Here is a 23,834-nt window from a genome sequence, read left to right as displayed (position 1 = left end):
AAGCTTTTGACCAAACCTATGGAATTGTTTTAAGGATCATATCTTCTCCACAGGTTGAGGACTTGTTCCTTACATTCGCCAAGAAGGCATCAGCCTTCAACAGCTGGTTTGAGAATGCAGAGGAGGATCTGACTGACCCGGTTAGGTGCAACTCTCTGGAGGAGATCAGGGCACTGCGTGAAGCCCATGAGGCCTTTCGCTCCTCGCTGAGCTCAGCTCAGACCGACTTCAACCAGCTGGCTGAGCTGGACCAGCAGATCAAGAGCTACCAGGTGGTGTCCAACCCCTACACCTGGTTCACCATGGAGGCCCTGGAGGAGACCTGGAGAAACCTGCAGAAGATCATCAAGGTCTCCACATTAAAGATTATACATGCCTTCACACACACACACACACACTTCTACTGAGCATTGCTGCAGACCTTTTAGACTGATTGCCATCTGCAGGAGTTCAGTTCAGGGATGCACCAAGCTTAATTTTTCCCTCCAAGTAGTAGAAACACAATTGCAAAGCTAACTATAGGTGTGAGCAATAAGCTCCAGATCAGTCCCAGAGCTGACCTGGAATCAAATCCACAGTAGTGCAGTTTTCACTCTTCTGTTCAATGATATGTTTTTATGGAGCTTTCATCCACATCTCCTCAACGTCTTTTTATTTATTACTTCAGTTCATCCATTAATCAAATCAACCATACCAAGGCCATAAGGATGTTTAATAGGGCACACCTGGAATTAAATACAGTAGTCACAAACCTGTCGACTAACTGTACAAATTAATAAAAAGTTCTAGGTGAAGAAGAAACAGAACAGTTTTATTTTAATTTCTTTTTAGGTTTTTTCCTTTTCCTGTTTATTTCAACTACAAATTAAAAGGGCCCAGCAGATATGGTATTTTTATTATTAATTTTTTTATTTTATTTTATTGAGAGCGATACTGATTTTAGAGGGAACATTTCTCAGATTACAGATACAGAGGCTGATATAATGATCTTCTGAGCTGGAATGAAAATCGATCTTTTCTTTGTGGATTGTGCAAATATGACTCTGGCAAGGCACTCAAAGGTATTTTTCTAAACAGATAACTTAAAACATAACATTAAAGAATATTTAACATTGTTATACATTATATAACATTGTCAACATATTCTAGAAATGAACAGAGAAAATAAAGAATAAATAAAGGTAAAAATAGATAAATAAAGATCAGTACTGTATGGTGAGTATGAGTCAACTGCTGACCACATTCTGCTGGATAAACTATGTAATGAAACCATTTCTAAATCTAAAAATCAAGCATTATTTTCTGCATTATATGTTCTGTAAAAATACATTTTCATATCAGTGCATATGGGACCACATCTTCGCAGATACCGATGTCTTTGAGAGGCCAATATGGGCCGATAATATCGGTCTGGCTCTACTAATAACCTTTTACTTGTAAATCAAGCGAGTTAGAGTAATTCTTACCTTCCTTGCATGCCTCACAGCCATTCCCTCCAAAGTCCCCCCCCCCACACACACACACACACACAAACACACACAGGCCGTTTAGAGATGAATACTGCGTTCAAGTGCCATGGAAAGTCTGAAGTTTGGGACCCCTAACTAGGAAAAGTGCTCTGGAATGCCCGTCAAAGTGAACCTCCTACCATCGAATTCGGGGTGGATCGATGTCCCCCGAATTCGCTGGTATGAGGTCCGGCCGAATAAAATGATTGGCCAGTCTTTTATCAGAAATATATGAGAATTGAATATTGATGAGTTTAAAAACCTGGTGGATTTTTTTTACATTTTAGTATTAGGAGCATTTTAAGATTAACAAAGGTAGGAATTTGTGTAGGTAAGAATTACTTTAATAAGTTACAATGGCTATGTGTGGTGACAGGTAAGAGTATTATTGAAGACTTGGGATTGGTTAAATCAAACAGTGATAAGTTTCTAGATTTTAAACTGTTTTTGTTCAAATGTAAATTGAACTTGAAGTACAGAGGATATAAAGCAAATAGATAAAAAGCCATGTGGTTTTAATGGCTAGTAATTTGTTCTAGAAGTTTCAAATACTTTTCATGTAGTGTGCCTTACTAATGTGTTTCTGTCTGTGCGTGTGAGTGTAGGAGCGAGAGCTGGAGCTGCAGAAGGAGCAGAGGAGGCAGGAGGAAAATGACAAATTGCGTCAGGAATTTGCACAACACGCAAACGCTTTCCACCAGTGGCTGCAGGAGACCAGGTAGACGATGTGTTATCCAGCTGAGCCCTTCCAGACCTAGGCTGAGGCTTTGACAGTGACACTGCTGTCAGCTCCTCTTTCATACCATTTACACATCAACATTTCAACCCAGGGACACTGCATCAGTGTTGACATAATAATGTAATGTTGCATGCAGTTCATCAGCTGCACAAACGTTTACCTTACCAATATTGACTCAAGGCTCATTTAAGTCTCTGTCCATACTCTGCATTCATTCTATCAATATCTCTTTTGGGGAAATAGTGGGGGCAGTGTAGTCACGGTTCAAGCGAGACACAATGAAGGAATGTACAAAGATGGCAAAACAGAATGGCGATGTATTTCATAGATCTAGAAACTGTTTGTCTCACAGACCATCTCCGTCTACACCACTGCCTCTACTTTTGCCTCTTTCTTCAGACGTACATTATTATGACCTCCTCCATCCTTGCTATGTTGTTTTCAGAAAAGTTTGACTGACATTAACATTTTGAGGCACTTGTCACGGACAATTAAATTTACCTTTCATTTTTTGGACACAAAAGTCACTTGTCCGCTTACAGTGAAACCTCACCAGGTCACTAAAATCAATTATGATAAAAATAGAAAACAAAATAATTACAGGCTGAAATTAAATTTGAGATGGATCATTCTCATTTTTTTTCACTGGTGAAGTGTTTGGTCTCTTGCGCACACATCACATTAGAACATACCTCCATTTTCAAAGTCAAGTCATTGGCCACACTGCTGTCTAGCGTGTCATGTTGTCAGGGTTGTTGCCGTGTCAGTGAGCACTGTGTCGTTGCCTCATGTTAACGTGCATTTTTTTCTCTCTCTCTCCATCCCTCCCCTCTTTTTTTCCCACGCCTCTTGGATGCTTCCTCACCGGTGCAGGACATACCTTCTGGATGGGTTAATAGCTCCTTTTTTCTTCATTTTCTGTTTGTGACATGAGTGTTTGATCCAATGTGTGTGGGTGTGTAGGATTAATGATGAAAGTAAATCATTGATCTCAAAGGTGGCTTGGAGGGCCATTCTAGGAACATATGTTCCCTTCCTCCCTCCTTGATATAAATCATTTTGTTTCTGGAATATTCCCTGTGATTTCACTCCATTTCATCTGATGTTTAATCTCTGGCCCTCCTCTCTTTGAATATCATAGCCTATCAACCGGTTGTCTGTGTTTATCAGTACCAAGTTGCTGATGATCTTTCTGGAAAGGTCAACCTCTTATAAGACTTGCTCTATTTCCTTGTGTGTTTTCTGACCCAAGCAGTGCCCTCAGATGCACTTAAGTCTAAAAACATCATCATGTTGGGCTCTGGTGTGCTCAGTAGCTTCCTGCTCCACAAACATTCACCCAGTCCTCATACTCACAGCACCAGGCTGCAGTCAGTACTACTTTTGAGGAGAGGGTAGTTGTCACCTTGTTTACTTTGTGTACTTCAGGGATGGAAACTGCAAATGATTGGCTTCCACTGTGCATACACACATTTGAAACAGCACAAACACCATTTTGAACATTTAGTGGTATCTGGTCCCATCAGGGGATGTGTATTAGTTTGAACATGTGTGCCCTAACTTTAGGGTGCACTGTTCATCTGTAACAGAAATCTGACTTTCATATTCATGAACTACTAATGATCTGCTGCAGTTTCCAGTCCTGTGTGCAATAGCCATGCCACATTTCACACTTTCTTTATTCTAAACAATAATTATACTTCATAAATGTTTCTCTCTGCTACTGTTTGTAGTAAAGAATGTATGTCTTTCTAATGACAGTGCGTGTCAAAGTAAGTGCAGTGGTTCTATCAGGCTATGCTGTTTCCTTTCTAATTTCCGTTTCTGTCAGGTCCTGTATGGTGGAGGAATCTGGTACCCTGGAGTCCCAGTTGGAGGCCACAAAGGTAAATATCACCCACTGTTGTCACCTGGCATTCTCAGTAAACAAGTAGTCAAAGAGGTTGTCCTCACCTGCTAAAAAAAAAATCTGCCCTGAGTGATCAGATCATAAGTGAACAGCTCTGTCTGTGTGTTTTCAGTGACCACTTGTGATCCGATTTACCTTTCCTGCTCTGTATGTTTAGGATATAGATAATCTATTGACATATTTGAATGAAAAATCCTTTTTGTTAATTCTCAGTCTTACTCAGTCATGAGAAATACTTCCAAAATAATGTTTAAAATACAAAAACAGCCAAAACGCACAGATCTACAGGCCTGTGAATGAGGACGTACTTCCTCTAACACAGAGGGCATTGTTTGAGTAGGCGGTCTCTAATGTGGACAGAGTCACATACCTGTTCTCACTACTATCCGGCCTGAACCACCTCCAAATGTGGTTTTTGACATCTGATCTCAATGCTTCTGGAAAGTGTCTTCACCTGTATCTATAGCTGTCCACTTGTCATCTGATCACTCAGGATGGAAGTTGATACCAAAAACCTGTTTGCTGAATTATGAGTTGAGGTTTAGACTGAACCACCAACGTCACAACAATCACTTTTGGTTAGACAACTGGCAGTTGATTTTCATGGTGAAATCTGCAAACATTTTATTTTCACTGTAATGTTTAGAGATATAAATATAGTTCAACACGGCTGTCCCTGGTGTTTGTGGGTGTATGTAGCGTAAGCACCAGGAGATCCGGGCCATGCGCAGCCAGCTGAAGAAAATTGAAGACCTGGGTGCAGCTATGGAGGAAGCGCTGATCTTGGACAACAAGTACACAGAGCACAGCACCGTGGGCCTGGCCCAGCAGTGGGACCAACTGGACCAACTGGGAATGAGGATGCAACACAACCTGGAGCAACAGATACAGGCCAGGTACACACCAACACACTGACTTTATCTGGAATTTAGACACACTTTAGGTGCAATGTTTGAAATCAGTTGAGGCTGCTTTGAGCTCATGTTCCTCACTCTTTCTTTAAGGAATACCACTGGAGTGACAGAAGAGGCTCTGAAGGAGTTCAGCATGATGTTCAAGTAAGTGGCTTTGACCTGTCTTCATCATGACGTATTATCTGATCTTGGAGGTCTGATGGAGTCTCATCCTCATTTGTTTGCAGACACTTTGACAAGGAGAAGTCTGGCCGTCTGAACCACCAGGAGTTCAAGTCCTGTCTGCGCTCACTAGGCTATGACCTGCCCATGGTGGAAGAAGGCGAACCTGATCCTGAGTTTGAGGCCATACTCGACACTGTCGATCCCAACAGGTTTGTCACGTGTTCGGGAACTAATATTGATAGGGATGAATACCAGCAGCTTAGCCATGTGGTAATAAAATATGATGGCAATAAAATACTTTATGGCATTTTACACACTGATGTTTCTGCTGCCTTACTGTGTGCCATACTGCAGAGATGGAAATGTGTCATTGCAAGAGTACATGGCATTCATGATCAGCCGGGAGACAGAGAACGTCAAGTCCAGTGAGGAGATAGAGAGCGCCTTCCGAGCTCTGAGCACTGAGAACAAACCCTATGTCACTAAAGAAGAGCTCTACCAGGTCAGATGTGTTCACTTTTCATTCTGTATATTCACTTTGAGTGTCAAGTCTTTACGGAGGTCTAACTGTCCCCTTTTCCCTTTCAGAATCTGACCAAGGAACAGGCAGACTACTGCCTCTCACACATGAAACCCTATCTCGACAGCAAGGGCCGCGAGCTCCCGTCAGCTTTCGACTTTGTGGAATTCACCCGCTCGCTCTTTGTCAACTGATCCCTTTGCCCACCGGGGATTAATCGGGACGCGTTTTCCCACACACTTCAACACAAACACACGGCTGAAACTGCATGATTGTGGCACTAGGAATACTCACTAATAACAGCTGTCTGTACTATCTATTTATCATGCTCTCAACTCTTTGTGCTTCTCATGATAGTATAGTGGATCCGTCTCCATTTGAATGTGTTTTAGCTGTTTTAGCTTGTGCTTTTGATGAATTTAAGAACCTAATACAAACAGTAATGTTGTTAACAACACCATAACAACGGCAGTGTGCTTTAATAAACGCTACTGGTTAGAACTGGAAACTTCTACTGTTTTTATTCTACCTCCACAACTTAATGATCTTTGAACTCATTTTTACAAACAGTTTCACATAAATCAGTCTCCAACTGTCCCAGGTTAACATGTCTCATTCTGCCACCTGATTGGCTATCTGCTCCAGCTGGCTGCTCTCTCTGTGTTTCTGCTCTGTTAAATCAAGGCTCAGCTGCCAAACGCCAACTGTCCCATCCGTTTTCCCCACTGCTAGCAGGTCAGGGCTCTGACAGTTGAAGGCCAAACAAGTTGCAGCCTGGTCCAAACCTCCCTGCTCAATAATGGTTGCTGGCCTCAGGGACCTGCGGTCCAGGTCGAATATCTGCACCTCACCTTAGAAAGAGAGAGGACAGTGTAGAGTCAACAAGACAAGTCAGACACCCTCAAGTGAAGAATCAATAAGACATAGTATCATAGGGGAGTAACAGTACACTAAAATCACAGTTCGGTACGTACCTTGGTTTTGAAGTCAGGCACGGTACAGGACGGTAGGGTTTATAGGGTTTAAGTAAAATTCTGGGGTGAAATGCAACGTTAACGTGTTTTGCTGGAATAAATCATAAATGGGCTCCTTCCTTTTGGATTGCATTTGCTAATTGACTTGAATAGACTTTACTATGAGAGGAGCTGGTAATCCATTTATATTTAATGACAGCGCAAACATCTAAACAAACCAGCATAAGAAAATCTTCTGTAACGAAGGCACCAATACATTAACTGCTCTGCCTTACAATGTGACACTTGCTGTGGCAACATTAGTTCCATAACTATATATGACAGGGGCCAGTTGGTAAGTGTTTCAAAACATTCTTTTAATAAACTCTGGGTTCTCCAACTACGTTGCTAGTACTACAGAGCTACTGCAGAGGTTTGGTGTTATTTTGAGCAGTATTAGTGGTTAAAAAAGCACCGCCTTCTTAGCACCTGAGCTAATCAGTGTTAGCCACGTCCGTCTGTTAGCGACTGTTAGCGACTCTCCGATATAACCGTTAATAGTTAAAACATGAAAAAAATTGTCTCGATGGCTTAATTGATTAGTGTATTTACCTAAAAAGAGCCTGGGGTGATTTTACGCCGGAATTACACTTTAATGGGCTTATTTTTGGACAGATAAAGGCTGAGTTCCAAATCGCATACTTTTTCCTTTTCCTTATAGTACGTATGTACTGTTACGTGCAGTATGCAGACTATTGGAATATACTTCACAACATTGTGCCTTGAACTTGGACCCTCTGGCTCACATATAGCCAACTGTATATTTTTGAAAAAGTTGTCTTACACCCCTTAAAATTAAGAATGCCATATTGAGAAACCAGTGATTTATACCATGCATATGTAATCATGATGTACCTTGCCCGGTGGCTGCTGCAAAGACCAGCGGTCTAGTTGGAGACCACTGCACCTGGAACACGTAGGAGTCTGAAGCCCTGAGAGAGAGCAATGGGTTGGCCTGCAGAAGAGAGTGGAGGTTGACCAGACCATCAGTCCCTGCACTCACAAACAGGTTCCTGCAGACAACACGAAAGAGACACCGGTCAGGCCAAAGTCACTGTTGAATCCTGCTGTAGCTGCTGATCACCTCTGTAATAATTATGTGTTTGGTTGGTGAGCAGAGCTGTGACCTATGGAAAGGGGAGTAATGTATAGAGTGGACTGGGCCACTGCAGGGCCTAAACGAGAAGACCGCTGGGGCTCTCAGTTTCACACTGTGGCCTTCGGCGGGTGCAGCAGCCAGCGTCTGGGAGGAGAACGAGCATCTAAGCAACAGGCCGCCCTCAGAGCCCACCAAGAAGGTGTCAGAGTCCCAGGGAGACAGAGCCAGAGATGTGACACCCACAGTGTTGCTGCTACGGACCTATGGGCGAAACAAAACTTCATGTTTCATTCTGTACCAACAACGCAGCACACAAAGGAGTGAAAATAATTGAAAAATGTACTCCTTAGTACTTCTTCTTCTTCTTGCATGAGCTTTATTTCCAGTATGTTTTTAATAAAGAAATACATTAATTCAAATAACTACCATCAGTGTTCACCTAATCAGAAATCCAATGATACAGTTTGTGACCTGTGTGTATGAACACAATGGCTGTCCAGCTGAATGCACAGGCTCCATTTCTAATCCATTTCAGAGGTAAATATTTAACATTTTACTTTAATGACGTTTTTTTTTTCAGTTTTAGTAACCCTTTTTTTGCAAACAAAACATATGAAAAGCTTATGAAATATGATGTTTTGCAGTAACCAATAGACAATTAATGGACTGTAAAATTAACTATTTTGAGAATGGGTATGTAAAAATATTTAAAGGTCCCAACCAGATTTTTTTAAAAATCAGATATTTAATTTTAAGCATTTAGAATTTTGTACTATGGAAAAGTCTTGTGAAGGTGTCACTTTAGACCCTTTTTTTTTTTTTTTTTTACAAAACAATCAATCAATTAATGGAGAGAATATTCAGCAGATAAATCCATAATGAAAATAAATCAGTAGCTGCAGTCTGACACAAAACAGTTGATACAGAGCTCTAACTCATCCAGCTGCAAAGGTAAATTCCTGATGTGACATGAATACATGAACAATAATAATAATCTTATGATAAAATATATATCAGGGGCAGCCGGTTGCTCAGTGGTTAGAACAGTCGTCCCCATGTAAAAAGCTGATTTGAACCCCTGTTTAAGGAGTTTGTTTGATCTCTTCTCTTGATTTATTTTTATACACTTCTGTTCAATTCCAGTATTTTTTCCTCATCGTGAGGCTCACCTTTAAGCTGCTTTTACTGCTGTGGGGAACCTGCTGTTGTACTACGGCATACGCAGCATTCAGGACAAACCGGCCCTGGTCCGAGTCCACCGTCCACAGCAGTACCCTTCCTCCTGAACTAGCACTAAGCACCCCAAACTCTCCATTCTTCTGCAGGGGCACCCAGGACACCTGTGTACACACCATATTGTTTTAGTGTTGCAGTGAAGTTTTTTCTTCTTCTTGTTTTCTGCGGAGCAAACTCCACAGTAACAAATCTACATGCTCTGTATAATTACAGACAGAAGCATACAACAGACTGATTTACATTTTTGAATGCTTATATCAATGGCAATGGATTAAAGCTGACACTTTGTTTTATTCTTACAACTGTGCTAATGCCTTTCAAAACGAAGTGCAGGACTGGTTGGATGATAGCAGAGTTGGAACAAAAAGCCAATCAGACTCTGTCTACTCACCTGATAAACAGGCTCTCTGTGGCTATCTGCTGACATCCCAGTCTGGACCAGCACAGGGTCCTGAGTCCGGCTCGTGTCCCAGACCACCACCTCTCCACTGTACAGACCTCCTGCAACCATGACACACACACACACTCAACAATTGTGTAATTGCACAAACATGCCTCTGTGAAAAACATAAAACACAACCACTTTAAAAGGGTTAATTCTGCTATTTCTGCACTCCATTGATTTCCTATGACCTTGAGCAGGTGTTGTTCTGTGTGTGTGAATGTGTGTAGCAGCATGTGTGTCTGTGTGAAGACCAAGCTCCCACCACAGCGACTTCCTGGTTGATCCAATAAGTGTCCACTAGCGGCAGTTTCTCATTGACCCCCGTATTAAGCAGGCCGTTTTCACAGCATCATCAAACCGGTTAAAGGCCAGGGACCAAAAAACATTCTAGTCTGTATGTTTAGGTCATATCTCCATGAGATAAGGGGTGGGGTGAACGTTTTGGTACCAGGCTAGTTTTTATTTTATTGGAGGTTAAAGTTTATGAATAATTAGGGGCAATCTCTTATTTGAAAAAATATTTTTCTTTCATTTTATAGATACTTACTAGGCAGAAGCTATACTGAGAATAGTGATAGAATGAAGAAACCCCTTACAGACCTTCACTCTATGATAGGGCTGCACAATTCTTAATAAAATGAAAACTCAGATTTCTTGGGGGAGAAATTATATCACAATTCTTACACGATCAGGAAAAGCATTCATTTTCTTCTGTAACCAAAACAAATTTCTTTGTCCAACAAAGAAACAATAAAATCATCTCAAAAGTAACAAATCAATCATCAATCAATCGTTTGACCTGTTCCTTCTGAAAAGATGAATTTAAATACAGAATATAGATGCAAGTGGCAATTGGGGGTTTAACAGAAGGCAGAAGCTCAATTCCAAAATCAAAGCAGCATGTTGCTCAGTGTGCTGCTTGTAAAAACTAATCTGATCTTCAGTTAAATAACTTCATTGCGTGATTGAATCCGCATTTTCACAACATCAGTATTCAATTCAATTTTATTTATAGTACCAAATAATAACAAAAGTATGAAGTATAGTATAAGTATAAAGTATGACTTATTCATGGGACCCAACAATTCCCCCATGAGCAGCACCAAGTTGCACTATCTCTCTAATTATTATAGTTATTATATACAGTATTAATTCAGCAATCTTGTGCACACAATGGCAACGAAAACCTTCCCTTTAACAGGCAGGAACGTCGGACAGACAGACATCTGTCTTGACTGGTTGGGGACGAAGAAAAGGAGAGAGAAAGAGAGAAAAGACAGATGGACAAATGGACAGAGAGAGACAAAGACAGACACAAAGACAGGCAGACAGACAGAGACGAAAACAGACAAAGACAGGCAGACAGACAGAGAGAGGCGAAGTAAGACGAAGATGGGCAGACAGACACAAAGACAGGCAGACAGACAGAGAGAGGCGAAGACAGACACAAAGACGGTCAGACAGACAGAGAGAGGCGAAGGCAGACACGAAGACAGGCAGACAGACAGAGAGAGGCAAAGACAGACACAATGACAGGAAGACAGACAGTCCCAGTGATGCAAGCAACCACAAAGGTTATACACAATAAATATGTGGCAACAAATTGCAGTGCATTACTTTTTGTACAGTATCAGAAACTTTGTAAAGTATGATAGAAATTGTCGTAATTGTCATTGAACCAATACAATGAAATTTACAGTGCAATCCCTTGAAGTGCAGAAATAATTTAACATTAAAAGCATAAAAACGAATAGGCTAGACCTGGAACAGCCTGATCCATCTGACAGTCAATAGGTGATTTCACTGGACTAAATATGTGTTTATGTTGTCGAGAAGGTTTAATGAGAACTGTGTGCGCTAACGTCACACAAAACATGCAATCGTTTAACGATTAGTGGTGCAGCCCTACTCTATGACACAGGTTTTGGTAATTTGAGGATTGGATGCAGAGCTTGGGGGCTATATAAAAAGTATGTATATTTTATCAAATATTAGTAACCTTTTTAGTGTGAACATGGTTTGATGGAAACTTTACATTTAGATGAGATATTTGTACAAATGTATTTGAGTTGACCAGATTAAGACTCAGTTAGCATGCAGAAACAGTGTTTAATCAGTTTATGATGTGAAAGCACAGACTGTTAGTGTACCTGCAATGAGAGCAGGCTGGTTGGGGTGACAGCACAGAGCGGTGACTGCAGTAGGAACATCTATGATCAGATCGGCATGTTTGGGATTCAGGCCTCGACGGTCCAGGTTCCACATACACACACAGGACCGCTCAGTGCTCCAGTCTCCATCGTCTATCCTGCCAACCGAAAACACACATTTGAACCACCCTGCCACATCACAACTACTGAAAAGCTTCTCTAACACTTTCCTCTTGATGTTTTCACTTGTTGGAAAAATATGGGACTAAGGGTGAAAAACATTCAGTCCATCCTTATCCATCCTTATATACTGTATACTGTATAGCCATTAGATGAAAGACTAACATACCGACCATAAGCACAGGCAATAACTGAACCTGTACAACTCCAGGACACACTGGTTACATGAAGACCTCTCTCTTGTGCACTGGGATGTTGAAGACAATGGAGGCATGAAACCTGCAAACATGGGAGGACAGTCTTATATAAAGAACTCCTCATTAAAGTGTAATTCTGGCATAAAATCATCCCATGGTCTTTTTCAAAAATTGCACTCATCAAATAAGCCATCAAGACAGTTTTTGTCATTTATTAACTATTAATGGAGAAATCAGTAGAGAGTAGTTCACAGTCGCTAACAGCCGGACGTGGCTAACCCTGATTAGCTCAGGGCAGTACAGTGAAGGCATTAAAACAGCTTTTTTAACCACTAAAAATACGCAAAATAACACCAAACCTCTGCAGTAGCATGATAAGAGTCCCTACACATAAAACTAGGCACCCACGAAGTAGTTAGTGAACCCGGAGTTTATTAAAAGAGGTACCAGCTCCTCTAATAGTAAAGTGCATTCAAGTCGGTTACCAAAGGCAATCCAAAAGCCCATTGGTGCTAGTTTATGTGTGAGCATGGTGTTGGTTTTTTTTTTTTAGATTTTTTTTGGCAGTTTTCCAAGCCTTTATTATATAGAACAGACAGGAAATGGGGTGAGAGAGAGAGGATGAGACATGCAACAGGTCAGAGTCGAAGCAGGGGCCGATGCCTCGAAGACCTTCAACCTCTTTACATGGGGCGACTGCTCTAACCACTGAGCAACCGGCCGCCACGTTTGGTGATTTTGAGCAGTATTAGTGCTTAAAATAGCCGTTTTAATGCCTTCATCGTACTGCCCCGAGCTAAACAGTGTTAGCCACGGAATGATTTTATGACGGCATTTTACTTCCTTTGGTTTACAAAGCTGTCACCTCAAGTTCACAAAACATAATTTTCGTCCAGTTCATTGGTCCTACTTACTAGCTGACTGGGATCTTCCAAGTTCACCTGGAACTCATCAAAGGCATGACTCTTGGCATTTCTGACCAACTCTCTGATGACCATTTCCTCAACCCGCTGTAGAAAGTCCTTTAGGCCGGACAGCTTCGGCTCATTATTGCTTTCCTGGAAGAGCTGCTCTTCTGCCTTATTCTGTGGCTCTGTCTGGGTACAGTTAATGGTAGTCAACACAAGCTGGACTTCTGCCTCAGCACTGCACATCGCTGTGGTCTGACAACCTCTCTGAAATGCAAGTAGACATAGGGATACACATCAACAATTATATAGTAAATGTAATCACAAAGTATTTCAATATTGATTAGCAAGTGCAATATTGATGCGTTGTGTTTAGAGAGGCCACACTCATCATTTCAGAAGTTTTAAATGTTTCAAGTGAGTGCAATTTGTTAAACTAGTGCATTGCCTGTTGGATTCCTTTGGAAAAAGTGGTGGCCCAATCAGTCTACACATGCCCAAGGGTAGACTGTCTTTGAAAGTACGGACACACAAAGAGGTGTACATGTAGGCAGTGTCACATAGTCACTCACAGACATACCACACTCTGTGACAGATATGGAGACTAGGGGTGGAACGGTTTATTAAAAAAATCTACTCCGTTCTGTACGCTTGTCACGGTTCGGTACACGTGTGTACCGTTCGGTTTATGAGGTGCAACGTAGCGTAAGCCTTCATGGCCGCTGTCCTTTCTCGTATCCATCTCAGCGCTACGTCTCAGCGCGTCAAATCCCAGCATGTATGGCAGGCCGAATGTGCCACAATTTGAGTGTGATTTTGCGCGTTCCGCAAACACGGCCACAACGCTACGCACGCTTCCGCTAAACACGTTCCCGCTACGCACGCTCTCGCTACGCACGCTCTCGCTACGCACGCTCTCGCTACGCACGCTCTTCTTCGTGGGTTTTTTGAATCCTCTTGGCAACAGCTCACTAAGCTCCGCTCTGTTTGTTCGTTTCTGTCTGGTCAAATCCGTGGATAATCACCATATCAATGTCTCCTTCTACTCTGAAAAAAAGAAAAGTTGACACAGAAAACCGTCAGTTCACCAGAGAAAGGACTGAAAAGTTTTAGTTTCCGTCACTGTGAAGCCTGAGTTTATTCTGCAGCCATATCGGAGTGTAAAGAGGATAAGTTGATAAGGTATTTTCAGAAAAATCATGCTACTCTAAATTTATGTTACGTTAATTTTTATCAGTCCAGTTTTTGATGGATGAACTAATGTTTCATATGTACTTGTCAGCCTGGTAAAGTAACTAGTTACTGAAGTAATCAGATAGAGTGGAGTAAAAAGTAGAACATTTCCACTGATTTGTAGTGGAGTAGAAGTATAAAGTGGCATGTAAATAAAATACTTTAGTAAAGGAGAAGAGCCTCAATCTTGTACTTTAGTCCAATAATTAAGTGAAAACCTCAGGTATGTTCATTAACAAGGATTGTTTTTTGACAAGCTTGTTGCACTTTGAGGCCTATGACTAATATTTACATTGATAAAATGAAGACAATATACTGTATGCACTCCTATGTCGCTGCATTGTTTTACAATATCCATTAATGTGATGCTCATATTTTTCCGGCCCCTCATTTTGGATAATTTTCGTCAACCGGCCCCAATTCCAAATAAATTGAATAACCCTGATGTAGCCCATTTCAGCCAGTTCAGTGATTGCTGTTTGTGTGTATTTTAGTGTGTGGTCTGAGCTGTGGTCCATGTGGTCTCTGTGGTCCCTGTGGTCTGAGCTAGGGTCGCTGTGGTCTGAGCTATGGTCCCTGTGGTCTGAGCTGTGGTCCCTGTGGTCTCTGTGGTCTGAGTTGTGGTCCCTGTGGTCTCTGTGGTCTGAGCTGTGGTCACTGTGGTCTCTGTGGTCTGAGTTGTGGTCCCTGTGGTCTCTGTGGTCTCTGTGGTCTGAGCTGTGGTCTGAGCTGTGGTCTCAGCTGTGGTCCCTGTGGTCCCTGTGGTCCCTGTGGTCCCTGTGGTCTCTGTAGTCTCTGTGGTCTCTGTAGTCTCTGTGGTCTCTGTGGTCTCTGTGGTCTCAGCTGTGGTCCCTGTGGTCCCTGTGGTCCCTGTGGTCTCTGTAGTCTCTGTGGTCTCTGTGGTCTCTGTGGTCTCTGTGGTCTCTGTGGTCTGAGCTGTGGTCCCTTTGGTCTCTGTGGTCTCTGTGGTCTCTGTGGTCTCTGTGGTCTCTGTGGTCTCTGTGGTCTCTGTGGTCTCTGTGGTCTCTGTGTTCTGAGCTGTGGTCCCTGTGGTCTCTGTGGTCTCTGTGGTCTGAGCTGTGGTCCCATTTGTCTCTGTGGTCTGAGTTGTGGTCCCTGTGGTCTGAGCTAGGGTCCTTGTGGTCTCTTTGGTCTGAGCTGTGGTCCCTGTGGTCTCTCTGTGGTCTGAGCTGTGGTCCCTGTGGTCTGCGCTGTGGTCCCTGTGGTCTCTGTGGTCTCTGTGGTCTCTGTGGTCTCTGTGGTCTCTGTGGTCTCTGTGGTCTCTGTGGTCTCTTTGGTCTGAGCTGTGGTCCCTGTGGTCTGTCTGTGGTCTGAGCTATGGTACCTTTGGTCTGAGCTGTGGTCCCTGTTGTCTGAGCTGTGGTCCCTGTTGTCTGAGCTGTGGTCCCTGTTGTCTGAGCTGTGGTCCCTGTTGTCTGAGCTGTGGTCCCTGTTGTCTGAGCTGTGGTCCCTATTGTCTGAGCTGTGGTCTGAGCAATGGACCCTGGGGTCCTTGTGATCTGAGCTGTGGTCCCTGTGGTCTGAGCTGTGGTCCCTGTGGTCTCTGTGGTCTGAGTTGTGGTCCCTGTGGTCTCTGTGGTCTGAGCTGTGGTCACTGTGGTCTCTGTGGTCTGAGTTGTGGTCTCTGTGGTCTGAGCTGTGGTCTGAGCTGTGGTCTGAGCTGTGGTCTGAGCTGTGGTCTGAGCTGTGGTCCCTGTGGTCTCTGTGGTCTCAGCTGTGGTCCCTGTGGTCCCTGTGGTCCCTGTGGTCCCTGTGGTCTCTGTGGTCCCTGTGGTCCCTGTGGTCTCTGTGGTCTCTGTGGTCTCTGTGGTCTCTGTGGTCTCTGTGGTCTCTGTGGTCTCTGTGTTCTGAGCTGTGGTCCCTGTGGTCTCTGTGGTCTCTGTGGTCTCTGTGGTCTGAGCTGTGGTCCCATTTGTCTCTGTGGTCTGAGTTGTGGTCCCTGTGGTCTGAGCTAGGGTCCTTGTGGTCTCTTTGGTCTGAGCTGTGGTCCCTGTGGTCTCTCTGTGGTCTGAGCTGTGGTCCCTGTGGTCCCTGTGGTCTGCGCTGTGGTCCCTGTGGTCTCTGTGGTCTCTGTGGTCTCTGTGGTCTCTGTGGTCTCTGTGGTCTCTGTGGTCTCTGTGGTCTCTTTGGTCTGAGCTGTGGTCCCTGTGGTCTGTCTGTGGTCTGAGCTATGGTACCTTTGGTCTGAGCTGTGGTCCCTGTTGTCTGAGCTGTGGTCCCTGTTGTCTGAGCTGTGGTCCCTGTTGTCTGAGCTGTGGTCCCTGTTGTCTGAGCTGTGGTCTGAGCAATGGACCCTGGGGTCCTTGTGATCTGAGCTGTGGTCCCTGTGATCTGAGCTGTGGTCCCTGTGATCTGAGCTGTGATCCCTGTGGTCTCTGTGGTCTGAGCTGTGGTCTGAACTGTGGTATCTTTGGTCTCAGTTGTGGTCCCTGTGGTCCCTGGGGTCTCTGTGGTCTGAGCTGTTGTCCCTGTGGTCTAAGCTGTGGTCCCTGTTTTCTCTGTGGTCCCAGTTGTCTCTGTGGTCCCTGTGGTCTGAGCTGTGGTATTTGTAGTCTGAGCTGTGGTCCCTGTTGTCTCTGTGGTCTGAGCTGTGGTTCCTGTGGTCTCTGTGGTCTGAGCAGTGGTCCCTGTGGTCTCTGTGGTCTGAGCTATGGTCCCTGTGGTCCCTGTGGTCTCTGTGGTCTCTGTGGTCTCTGTGATCTCTGTGATCTGAGCTGTGGTCCCTATGATCTGAGCTGTGGTCCCTGTGATGTGAGCTATGGTCCCTGTGGTCTGAGCTGTGGTCTGAGCTGTGCTACCTGTGGTCTGAGCTGTGGTCCCTGTCGTCTGAGCTGTGGTCCCTGTGGTCCCTGTGGTCCCTGTGGTCCCTGTGGTCCCTGTGGTCTCTGTGGTCTCTGTGGTCTCTCTGGTCTCTGTGGTCTCTGTGGTCTCTGTGGTCTCTGTGGTCTCTGTGGTCTCTGTGGTCTCTGTGGCCTGAGCTGTGGTCCCTGTGGTCCCTGTGGTCCCTGTGGTCCCTGTGGTCTCTCAGCTCTGAGCTGTGGTCCCTGGGGTCTCTGTGGTCTGAGCTATTGTCCCTGGGGTCTCTGTGGTCTGAGCTGTGGTCCCTGTGGTCTGAGCTGTGGTCCCTGTTGTCTCTGTGGTCCCTGTGGTCTGAGCTGTGGTCCCTGTGGTCTCTGTGGTCTCTGTGGTCTCTGTGGTCTCTGTGGTCTCTGTGGTCTGAGCTGTGGTCCCTGTGGTCTCTGTGGTCTGAGCTGTGGTCCCTGTGGTCTCTGTGGTCTGAGCTGTGGTCCCTGTGGTCTCTGTGGTCTGAGCTGTGGTCCCTGCAATCTGAGCTGTGGTCCCTGTCATCTGAGCTGTGGTCCCTGTGAACTGAGCTGTGGTACCTGTGGTCACTGTGGTCACTGTGGTCCCTGTGGTCCCTGTGGTCCCTGTGGTCCCTGTGGTCTCTGTGGTCTCTGTGGTCTCCGTGGTCTCTGTGGTCTCTGTGGCCTGAGCTGTGGTCCCTGTGGTCCGAGCTGTGGTCCCCGGGGTCTCTGTGGTCTGAGCTATGGTCCCTGGGGTCTCTGTGGTCTGAGCTGTGGTCCCTGTGGTCTGAGCTGTGGTCCCTGTGGTCTGAGCTAGGGTCCTTGTGGTCTCTTTGGTCTGAGCTGTGGTCCCTGTGGTCTCTCTGTGGTCTGAGCTGTGGTCCCTGTGGTCTGCGCTGTGGTCCCTGTGGTCTCTGTGGTCTCTGTGGTCTCTGTGGTCTCTGTGGTCTCTGTGGTCTCTGTGGTCTCTGTGGTCTCTGTGGTCTCTGTGGTCTCTGTGGTCTCTGTGGTCTCTGTGGTCTCTTTGGTCTGAGCTGTGGTCCCTGTGGTCTGTCTGTGGTCTGAGCTATGGTACCTTTGGTCTGAGCTGTGGTCCCTGTTGTCTGAGCTGTGGTCCCTGTTGTCTGAGCTGTGGTCCCTGTTGTCTGAGCTGTGGTCCCTGTTGTCTGAGCTGTGGTCCCTGTTGTCTGAGCTGTGGTCTGAGCAATGGACCCTGGGGTCCTTGTGATCTGAGCTGTGGTCCCTGTGGTCTGAGCTGTGGTCCCTGTGGTCTCTGTGGTCTGAGTTGTGGTCCCTGTGGTCTCTGTGGTCTGAGCTGTGGTCACTGTGGTCTCTGTGGTCTGAGTTGTGGTCTCTGTGGTCTGAGCTGTGGTCTGAGCTGTGGTCTGAGCTGTGGTCTGAGCTGTGGTCCCTGTGGTCTCTGTGGTCTCAGCTGTGGTCCCTGTGGTCCCTGTGGTCCCTGTGGTCTCTGTGGTCTCTGTGGTCTGAGCTGTGGTCTCTGTGGTCTCTGTGGTCTCTGTGGTCTCTGTGGTCTCTGTGGTCTCTGTGGTCTCTGTGGTCTCTGTGGTCTCTGTGGTCTGAGCTGTGGTCCCTGTGGTCTGAGCTGTGGTCCCTGTGGTCTCTGTGGTCTGAGTTGTGGTCCCTGTGGTCTCTGTGGTCTGAGCTGTGGTCACTGTGGTCTCTGTGGTCTGAGTTGTGGTCTCTGTGGTCTGAGCTGTGGTCTGAGCTGTGGTCTGAGCTGTGGTCTGAGCTGTGGTCTGAGCTGTGGTCTCTGTGGTCTCAGCTGTGGTCCCTGTGGTCCCTGTGGTCCCTGTGGTCTCTGTGGTCTCTGTGGTCTGAGCTGTGGTCTCTGTGGTCTCTGTGGTCTCTGTGGTCTCTGTGGTCTCTGTGGTCTCTGTGGTCTCTGTGGTCTCTGTGGTCTCTGTGTTCTGAGCTGTGGTCTCTGAGGTCTCTGTGGTCTCTGTGGTCTCTGTGGTCTCTGTGGTCTGAGCTGTGGTCCCATTTGTCTCTGTGGTCTGAGTTGTGGTCCCTGTGGTCTGAGCTAGGGTCCTTGTGGTCTCTTTGGTCTGAGCTGTGGTCCCTGTGGTCTCTCTGTGGTCTGAGCTGTGGTCCCTGTGGTCCCTGTGGTCTGCGCTGTGGTCCCTGTGGTCCCTGTGGTCTCTGTGGTCTCTGTGGTCTCTGTGGTCTCTGTGGTCTCTGTGGTCTCTGTGGTCTCTTTGGTCTGAGCTGTGGTCCCTGTGGTCTGTCTGTGGTCTGAGCTATGGTACCTTTGGTCTGAGCTGTGGTCCCTGTTGTCTGAGCTGTGGTCCCTGTTGTCTGAGCTGTGGTCCCTGTTGTCTGAGCTGTGGTCCCTGTTGTCTGAGCTGTGGTCCCTGTTGTCTGAGCTGTGGTCTGAGCAATGGACCCTGGGGTCCTTGTGATCTGAGCTGTGGTCCCTGTGATCTGAGCTGTGGTCCCTGTGATCTGAGCTGTGATCCCTGTGGTCTCTGTGGTCTGAGCTGTGGTCTGAACTGTGGTATCTTTGGTCTCAGTTGTGGTCCCTGTGGTCCCTGGGGTCTCTGTGGTCTGAGCTGTTGTCCCTGTGGTCTAAGCTGTGGTCCCTGTTTTCTCTGTGGTCCCAGTTGTCTCTGTGGTCCCTGTGGTCTGAGCTGTGGTATTTGTAGTCTGAGCTGTGGTCCCTGTGGTCTCTGTGGTCTGAGCTGTGGTTCCTGTGGTCTCTGTGGTCTGAGCAGTGGTCCCTGTGGTCTCTGTGGTCTGAGCTATGGTCCCTGTGGTCCCTGTGGTCTCTGTGATCTGAGCTGTGGTCCCTATGATCTGAGCTGTGGTCCCTGTGATGTGAGCTATGGTCCCTGTGGTCTGAGCTGTGGTCCCTGTGGTCTGAGCTGTGGTCTGAGCTGTGCTACCTGTGGTCTGAGCTGTGGTCCCTGTCGTCTGAGCTGTGGTCCCTGTGGTCCCTGTGGTCCCTGTGGTCTCTGTGGTCCCTGTGGTCCCTGTGGTCCCTGTGGTCCCTGTGGTCTCTGTGGTCTCTGTGGTCTCTGTGGTCTCTGTGGTCTCTGTGGCCTGAGCTGTGGTCCCTGTGGTCCCTGTGGTCTCTCAGGTCTGAGCTGTGGTCCCTGGGGTCTCTGTGGTCTGAGCTATGGTCCCTGGGGTCTCTGTGGTCTGAGCTGTGGTCTCTGTGGTCTGAGCTGTGGTCCCTGTGGTCTGAGCTTTGGTCCCTGTTGTCTCTGTGGTCCCTGTGGTCTGAGCTGTGGTCCCTGTGGTCTCTGTGGTCTCTGTGGTCTCTGTGGTCTCTGTGGTCTCTGTGGTCTCTGTGGTCTCTGTGGTCTCTGTGGTCTGAGCTGTGGTCCCTGTGGTCTCTGTGGTCTGAGCTGTGGTCCCTGTGGTCTCTGTGGTCTGAGCTGTGGTCCCTGCAATCTGAGCTGTGGTCCCTGTCATCTGAGCTGTGGTCCCTGTGGTCTGAGCTGTGGTCCCTGTGGTCTGAGCTGTGGTCCCTGTGGTCTGAGCTGTGGTCCCTGTGGTCTGAGCTGTGGTCCCTGTTGTCTGAGCTGTGGTCCCTGTTGTTTCTGTGGTCCCTGTGGTCTGAGCTGTGGTCGCTGTGGTCTGAGCAGTGGTCCCTGTGGTCTCTGTGGTCTGAGCTGTGGTCCCTGTGGGCTGAGCTGTGGTCCCTGTGGGCTGAGCTGTGGTCCCTGTGGGTTGAGCTGTGGTCTCTGCGGTCTGTGCTGTGGTCTCTGTGGTCTGAGCTGTGGTCCCTGTGGTCTGTGAAGCGGCTTTAGTATTTCCTCCCTTTTCTGGTCCATTTGGCAGCACTGTTAGCTGGATACATGTCAGAGATCCTAATCTTTTGTCTATATAATGCGCTATATCTACGGAAGCCCTAACGGGTCACTCATTACATACATTTTATTTCCTCTGTTTTCCCGTGATAACAAGATAATTTTCCTCAATTTTCCTGTGATAACGAGATGATTAATTTGAAAACACGATAGTCTAGTCTATTAAATCATTGCAGGAAACATCCTTCAGTGTATCAATGTCAGATGAGCAGGAGAATATGGATCACCATCCCATCTCTTTTCAATCGAGGCCTGACACAGGCTGAAACAGCTTTATGCCTCACTATTACAGATAATGTTCACATCAGTGTACGTCATCTAAGAAGATGTAAACAAGGCTTCAGCTTAATAAAGCTTAAATAAAGTTAATACTATTATCAGAGGCGTGAGTGAGCCTGATGTCCTCATTAACAAACTTATTTTCAACAACAACATAAATACCAGTACAGGGAGGAGTTTTACAATGTGCACATAAATAAACAGATTACAGTTTAATTGCATACAGTAAATAACCAACTGAAATCATCAGTGTTGTCAATAGTGTTCTTCAAGATATGAGAAGTCTACAAGGCATGACATGACAGCTGTGATGGAAATCTAAGGCCTATCACGTTTCATTCATTATTTCTTTAAAATGAATCATCTCGTTATCACAAGAAAATGGATCAAAATTATCTTGTTATCACGAGATAAACATATGGGACGACTATGTTGTTTCTCCTGTTATCTTTTTCTTTCTCAACCACTTTGGTTTTCTTTCTGGAGGCAGCTGCCGTTTTAACAAAGGTCCAGCTGGGGTAGCCACAAGTTGTGAGGGCGCCTCTCAGGTGCTTGCGTTCTTCCCCTTGAGCCTGTGAGCTAGTGGGTACGTTATCAGCTCTATGCTGCAGTATTCAGGAGATAGAAGCCCATTCACAGTGAATGAGATGTTAACAGCCATAGACCACGGAGACCACAGCTCAGACTACAGGGACCACAGGGACCACAGCTCAGACCACACCACACCACTGTTTTGTAGATGATTTACTGTTTTTTGTTTTTGTCTCCTTAAACTGTGCGTGTGCGTGCGTGTTGGTGTGTAAGCTTGTCGTTTTAAATGTGTTTTTTAAAGGTCTAGCCTATTCTTTTTGATGATTTTAATGTTAAATTATTTCTGCACTATAAGGGATTGTACTGTAGATTTTGTTGTACTGGTACAATGACAATAAAGACAATTCATTCATTCTGAGGTCTTATTCTGGGTTAGTGATACGTCAGGCCGATAGAACAGGGCATATCCATGGCAGTTCACAAACAAATCTGGAGACTAGAGGAAGTGAGAGCATGCTGGACAGCAGGGGCGGGGCTAAAAGCCACAGACAGTGAGACCTGGAAGTGCCCAATGTCAGAGGAGCCTTGGGGGACATGAGTGGCACTGCGTTCGTGTGCGTGTGCGTGTGCGTGTGCGTGTGCGTGTGCGTGTGCGTGTGCGTGTGCGTGTGTGTGTGTGTGTGGCTGCTTTGGGCAGACAGCAGATTCTGTAAAATGGCTTGCATTTGTACTAGAAAAATATATATAAAAATATTGTCTCCAGGTGTGCAACTCTCATTGTAGGCATTCACATAGTGATTTGCAGAAGTGCACATTTTGTCTATGACTTCAAATTATTGTTTTTCACAACAACAACAAAAAATGTAGCAAAAGTGTCAGTGTATGACTTTCATAATTTGTGATTCATAGAATAGGATTTGTGTGCCTGTGATTAGGTATTTGAGAAGGTGTAACTGTAGTTTTGTGATTGTGGGAGAGGGGAGAAATCTACCAGTTTGCAACTCCTGAAGCATTTTTCTCTACAATTACAACATAGATTACGTGTGACTCTTTGCTGTAGCTACAAATTGATTATACAACATTTACGCCATAGAGACGTCCCTTGCTTTTACAGATACATTGTTTAAGTCCTTGAACTAATGTTTATTAAATGAAAATCGAATGAATGAATTCAGCATGTTATACTTAAATAATCTTGGTTTAAAGCAACAGGTTGTTCACTTGGGGAAATCTAATCCCTGTTGTTTAATGATATGTAAATTCGTTCAGATTATCCCTTTTGTTGTTACATCTCCGAGCAACACCTGAAGGTAACAGCTAGTCAGCTACGTAATGTAGTGCTAAGATAACTACTCTTGGTATTACAATAATGTTTCAGTAAAACATGACATATTCGGCAATTACAGGTATCGAGTACATTTTGATTCATGCGAACATAGCACTTTGGGGGTGAAAGTTGAAATCCTTGGTCAGACATACCAACTCCTGCGCCGACTGCTGAGATATCCTCCACAGAGACTGGACATTCACTGAATCCTGGGCTTCGTCAGTAAACATGCTAGTGATAGTGATTTACTCGGACTAAAGAAAGGAATACTTAACTGTCGGTAACTGCATTTTAGACAGGTTTAACAAAGCTATCTCGGTCAGTTATTGGTAGCTGCCTCCTAGCATGCTGGAGCCATTTTCCACAAAGGTAGCGTTACCTTGGTTACAGGACAGGCGCTTTCGTCGTATGCTCCTATGGGCTAAGTGGCCAAACGTGGTACTGCAGCACTCGCCTATCTGTGTTACTGTCCTGTGCCCAGAAGCATATTCGGCCATTCACTCCCATATATAATAATTATCCCATGGTAAATTTTAAACCCGACCGAAATGGAGTCATGAGCAGGAGAAGGTTGGTGCGTGGCTAAAATGAGCCGTAGTGAAACACATTCCGCAGCTTAGTTCCCGTCTCCATAAAATCCCAGTACAAGTCTCCGACAGAGACACAACTCTGCACAAGCTGCTCACACTTTTGAAACATTGTGTCCGATGTTTTTTCTATAGCTTAGGTTTTAGCATGCATTACCTACATGAAATTGATATATGTCGTGATGGTACGTAATTTCCTAACATTGTTAGTAGGCTAATATAAACATTATATCTAG

At 45.5% G+C, this 23,834-nt stretch overlaps 2 protein-coding genes across 7 annotated transcripts in view; one reads left to right on the top strand and one right to left on the bottom strand.

Moving 5' to 3' along the window:
- sptan1 (spectrin alpha, non-erythrocytic 1) overlaps positions 1 to 6,256 on the top strand; it is a 70,506-nt gene extending 64,250 nt beyond the window's left edge. For all 6 annotated transcript variants that reach the window (XM_083929878.1, XM_083929877.1, XM_083929876.1 and 3 more), the window contains 9 exons: positions 54 to 350; positions 2,114 to 2,226; positions 3,121 to 3,138; positions 4,079 to 4,133; positions 4,856 to 5,052; positions 5,161 to 5,214; positions 5,298 to 5,444; positions 5,590 to 5,737; positions 5,824 to 6,256. In XM_083929878.1, the coding sequence (XP_083786004.1) occupies positions 54 to 350; positions 2,114 to 2,226; positions 3,121 to 3,138; positions 4,079 to 4,133; positions 4,856 to 5,052; positions 5,161 to 5,214; positions 5,298 to 5,444; positions 5,590 to 5,737; positions 5,824 to 5,949 (1,155 nt within the window). In that variant the 3' untranslated portion in view covers positions 5,950 to 6,256. The remainder of the gene's footprint in view (positions 1 to 53; positions 351 to 2,113; positions 2,227 to 3,120; positions 3,139 to 4,078; positions 4,134 to 4,855; positions 5,053 to 5,160; positions 5,215 to 5,297; positions 5,445 to 5,589; positions 5,738 to 5,823) is intronic.
- Positions 6,257 to 6,367: 111 nt separating this feature from the next.
- Positions 6,368 to 23,578, bottom strand: dync2i2 (dynein 2 intermediate chain 2; the record flags this gene model as incomplete). Its single annotated transcript, XM_083929879.1, has 9 exons — positions 23,164 to 23,578; positions 12,990 to 13,250; positions 12,048 to 12,157; positions 11,699 to 11,856; positions 9,495 to 9,604; positions 9,037 to 9,207; positions 7,896 to 8,128; positions 7,624 to 7,781; positions 6,368 to 6,606 (listed from the first exon to the last, which is right to left on the bottom strand). The coding sequence occupies exons 1-9, from the start codon at positions 23,239 to 23,241 to the stop codon at positions 6,368 to 6,370; spliced, it is 1,518 nt and encodes a 505-aa protein (XP_083786005.1). The 5' UTR covers positions 23,242 to 23,578.
- Positions 23,579 to 23,834: the final 256 nt, after the last annotated feature.

The sequence above is a fragment of the Echiichthys vipera genome, assembly GCF_963691815.1.
Source record: "Echiichthys vipera genome assembly, chromosome: 16".
Classification (NCBI taxonomy): Eukaryota; Metazoa; Chordata; class Actinopteri; order Perciformes; family Trachinidae; genus Echiichthys; species Echiichthys vipera.
The sequence above is the reverse complement of the archived record's forward strand: the minus strand, read 5'-3'. Positions and strand labels throughout refer to the sequence as shown.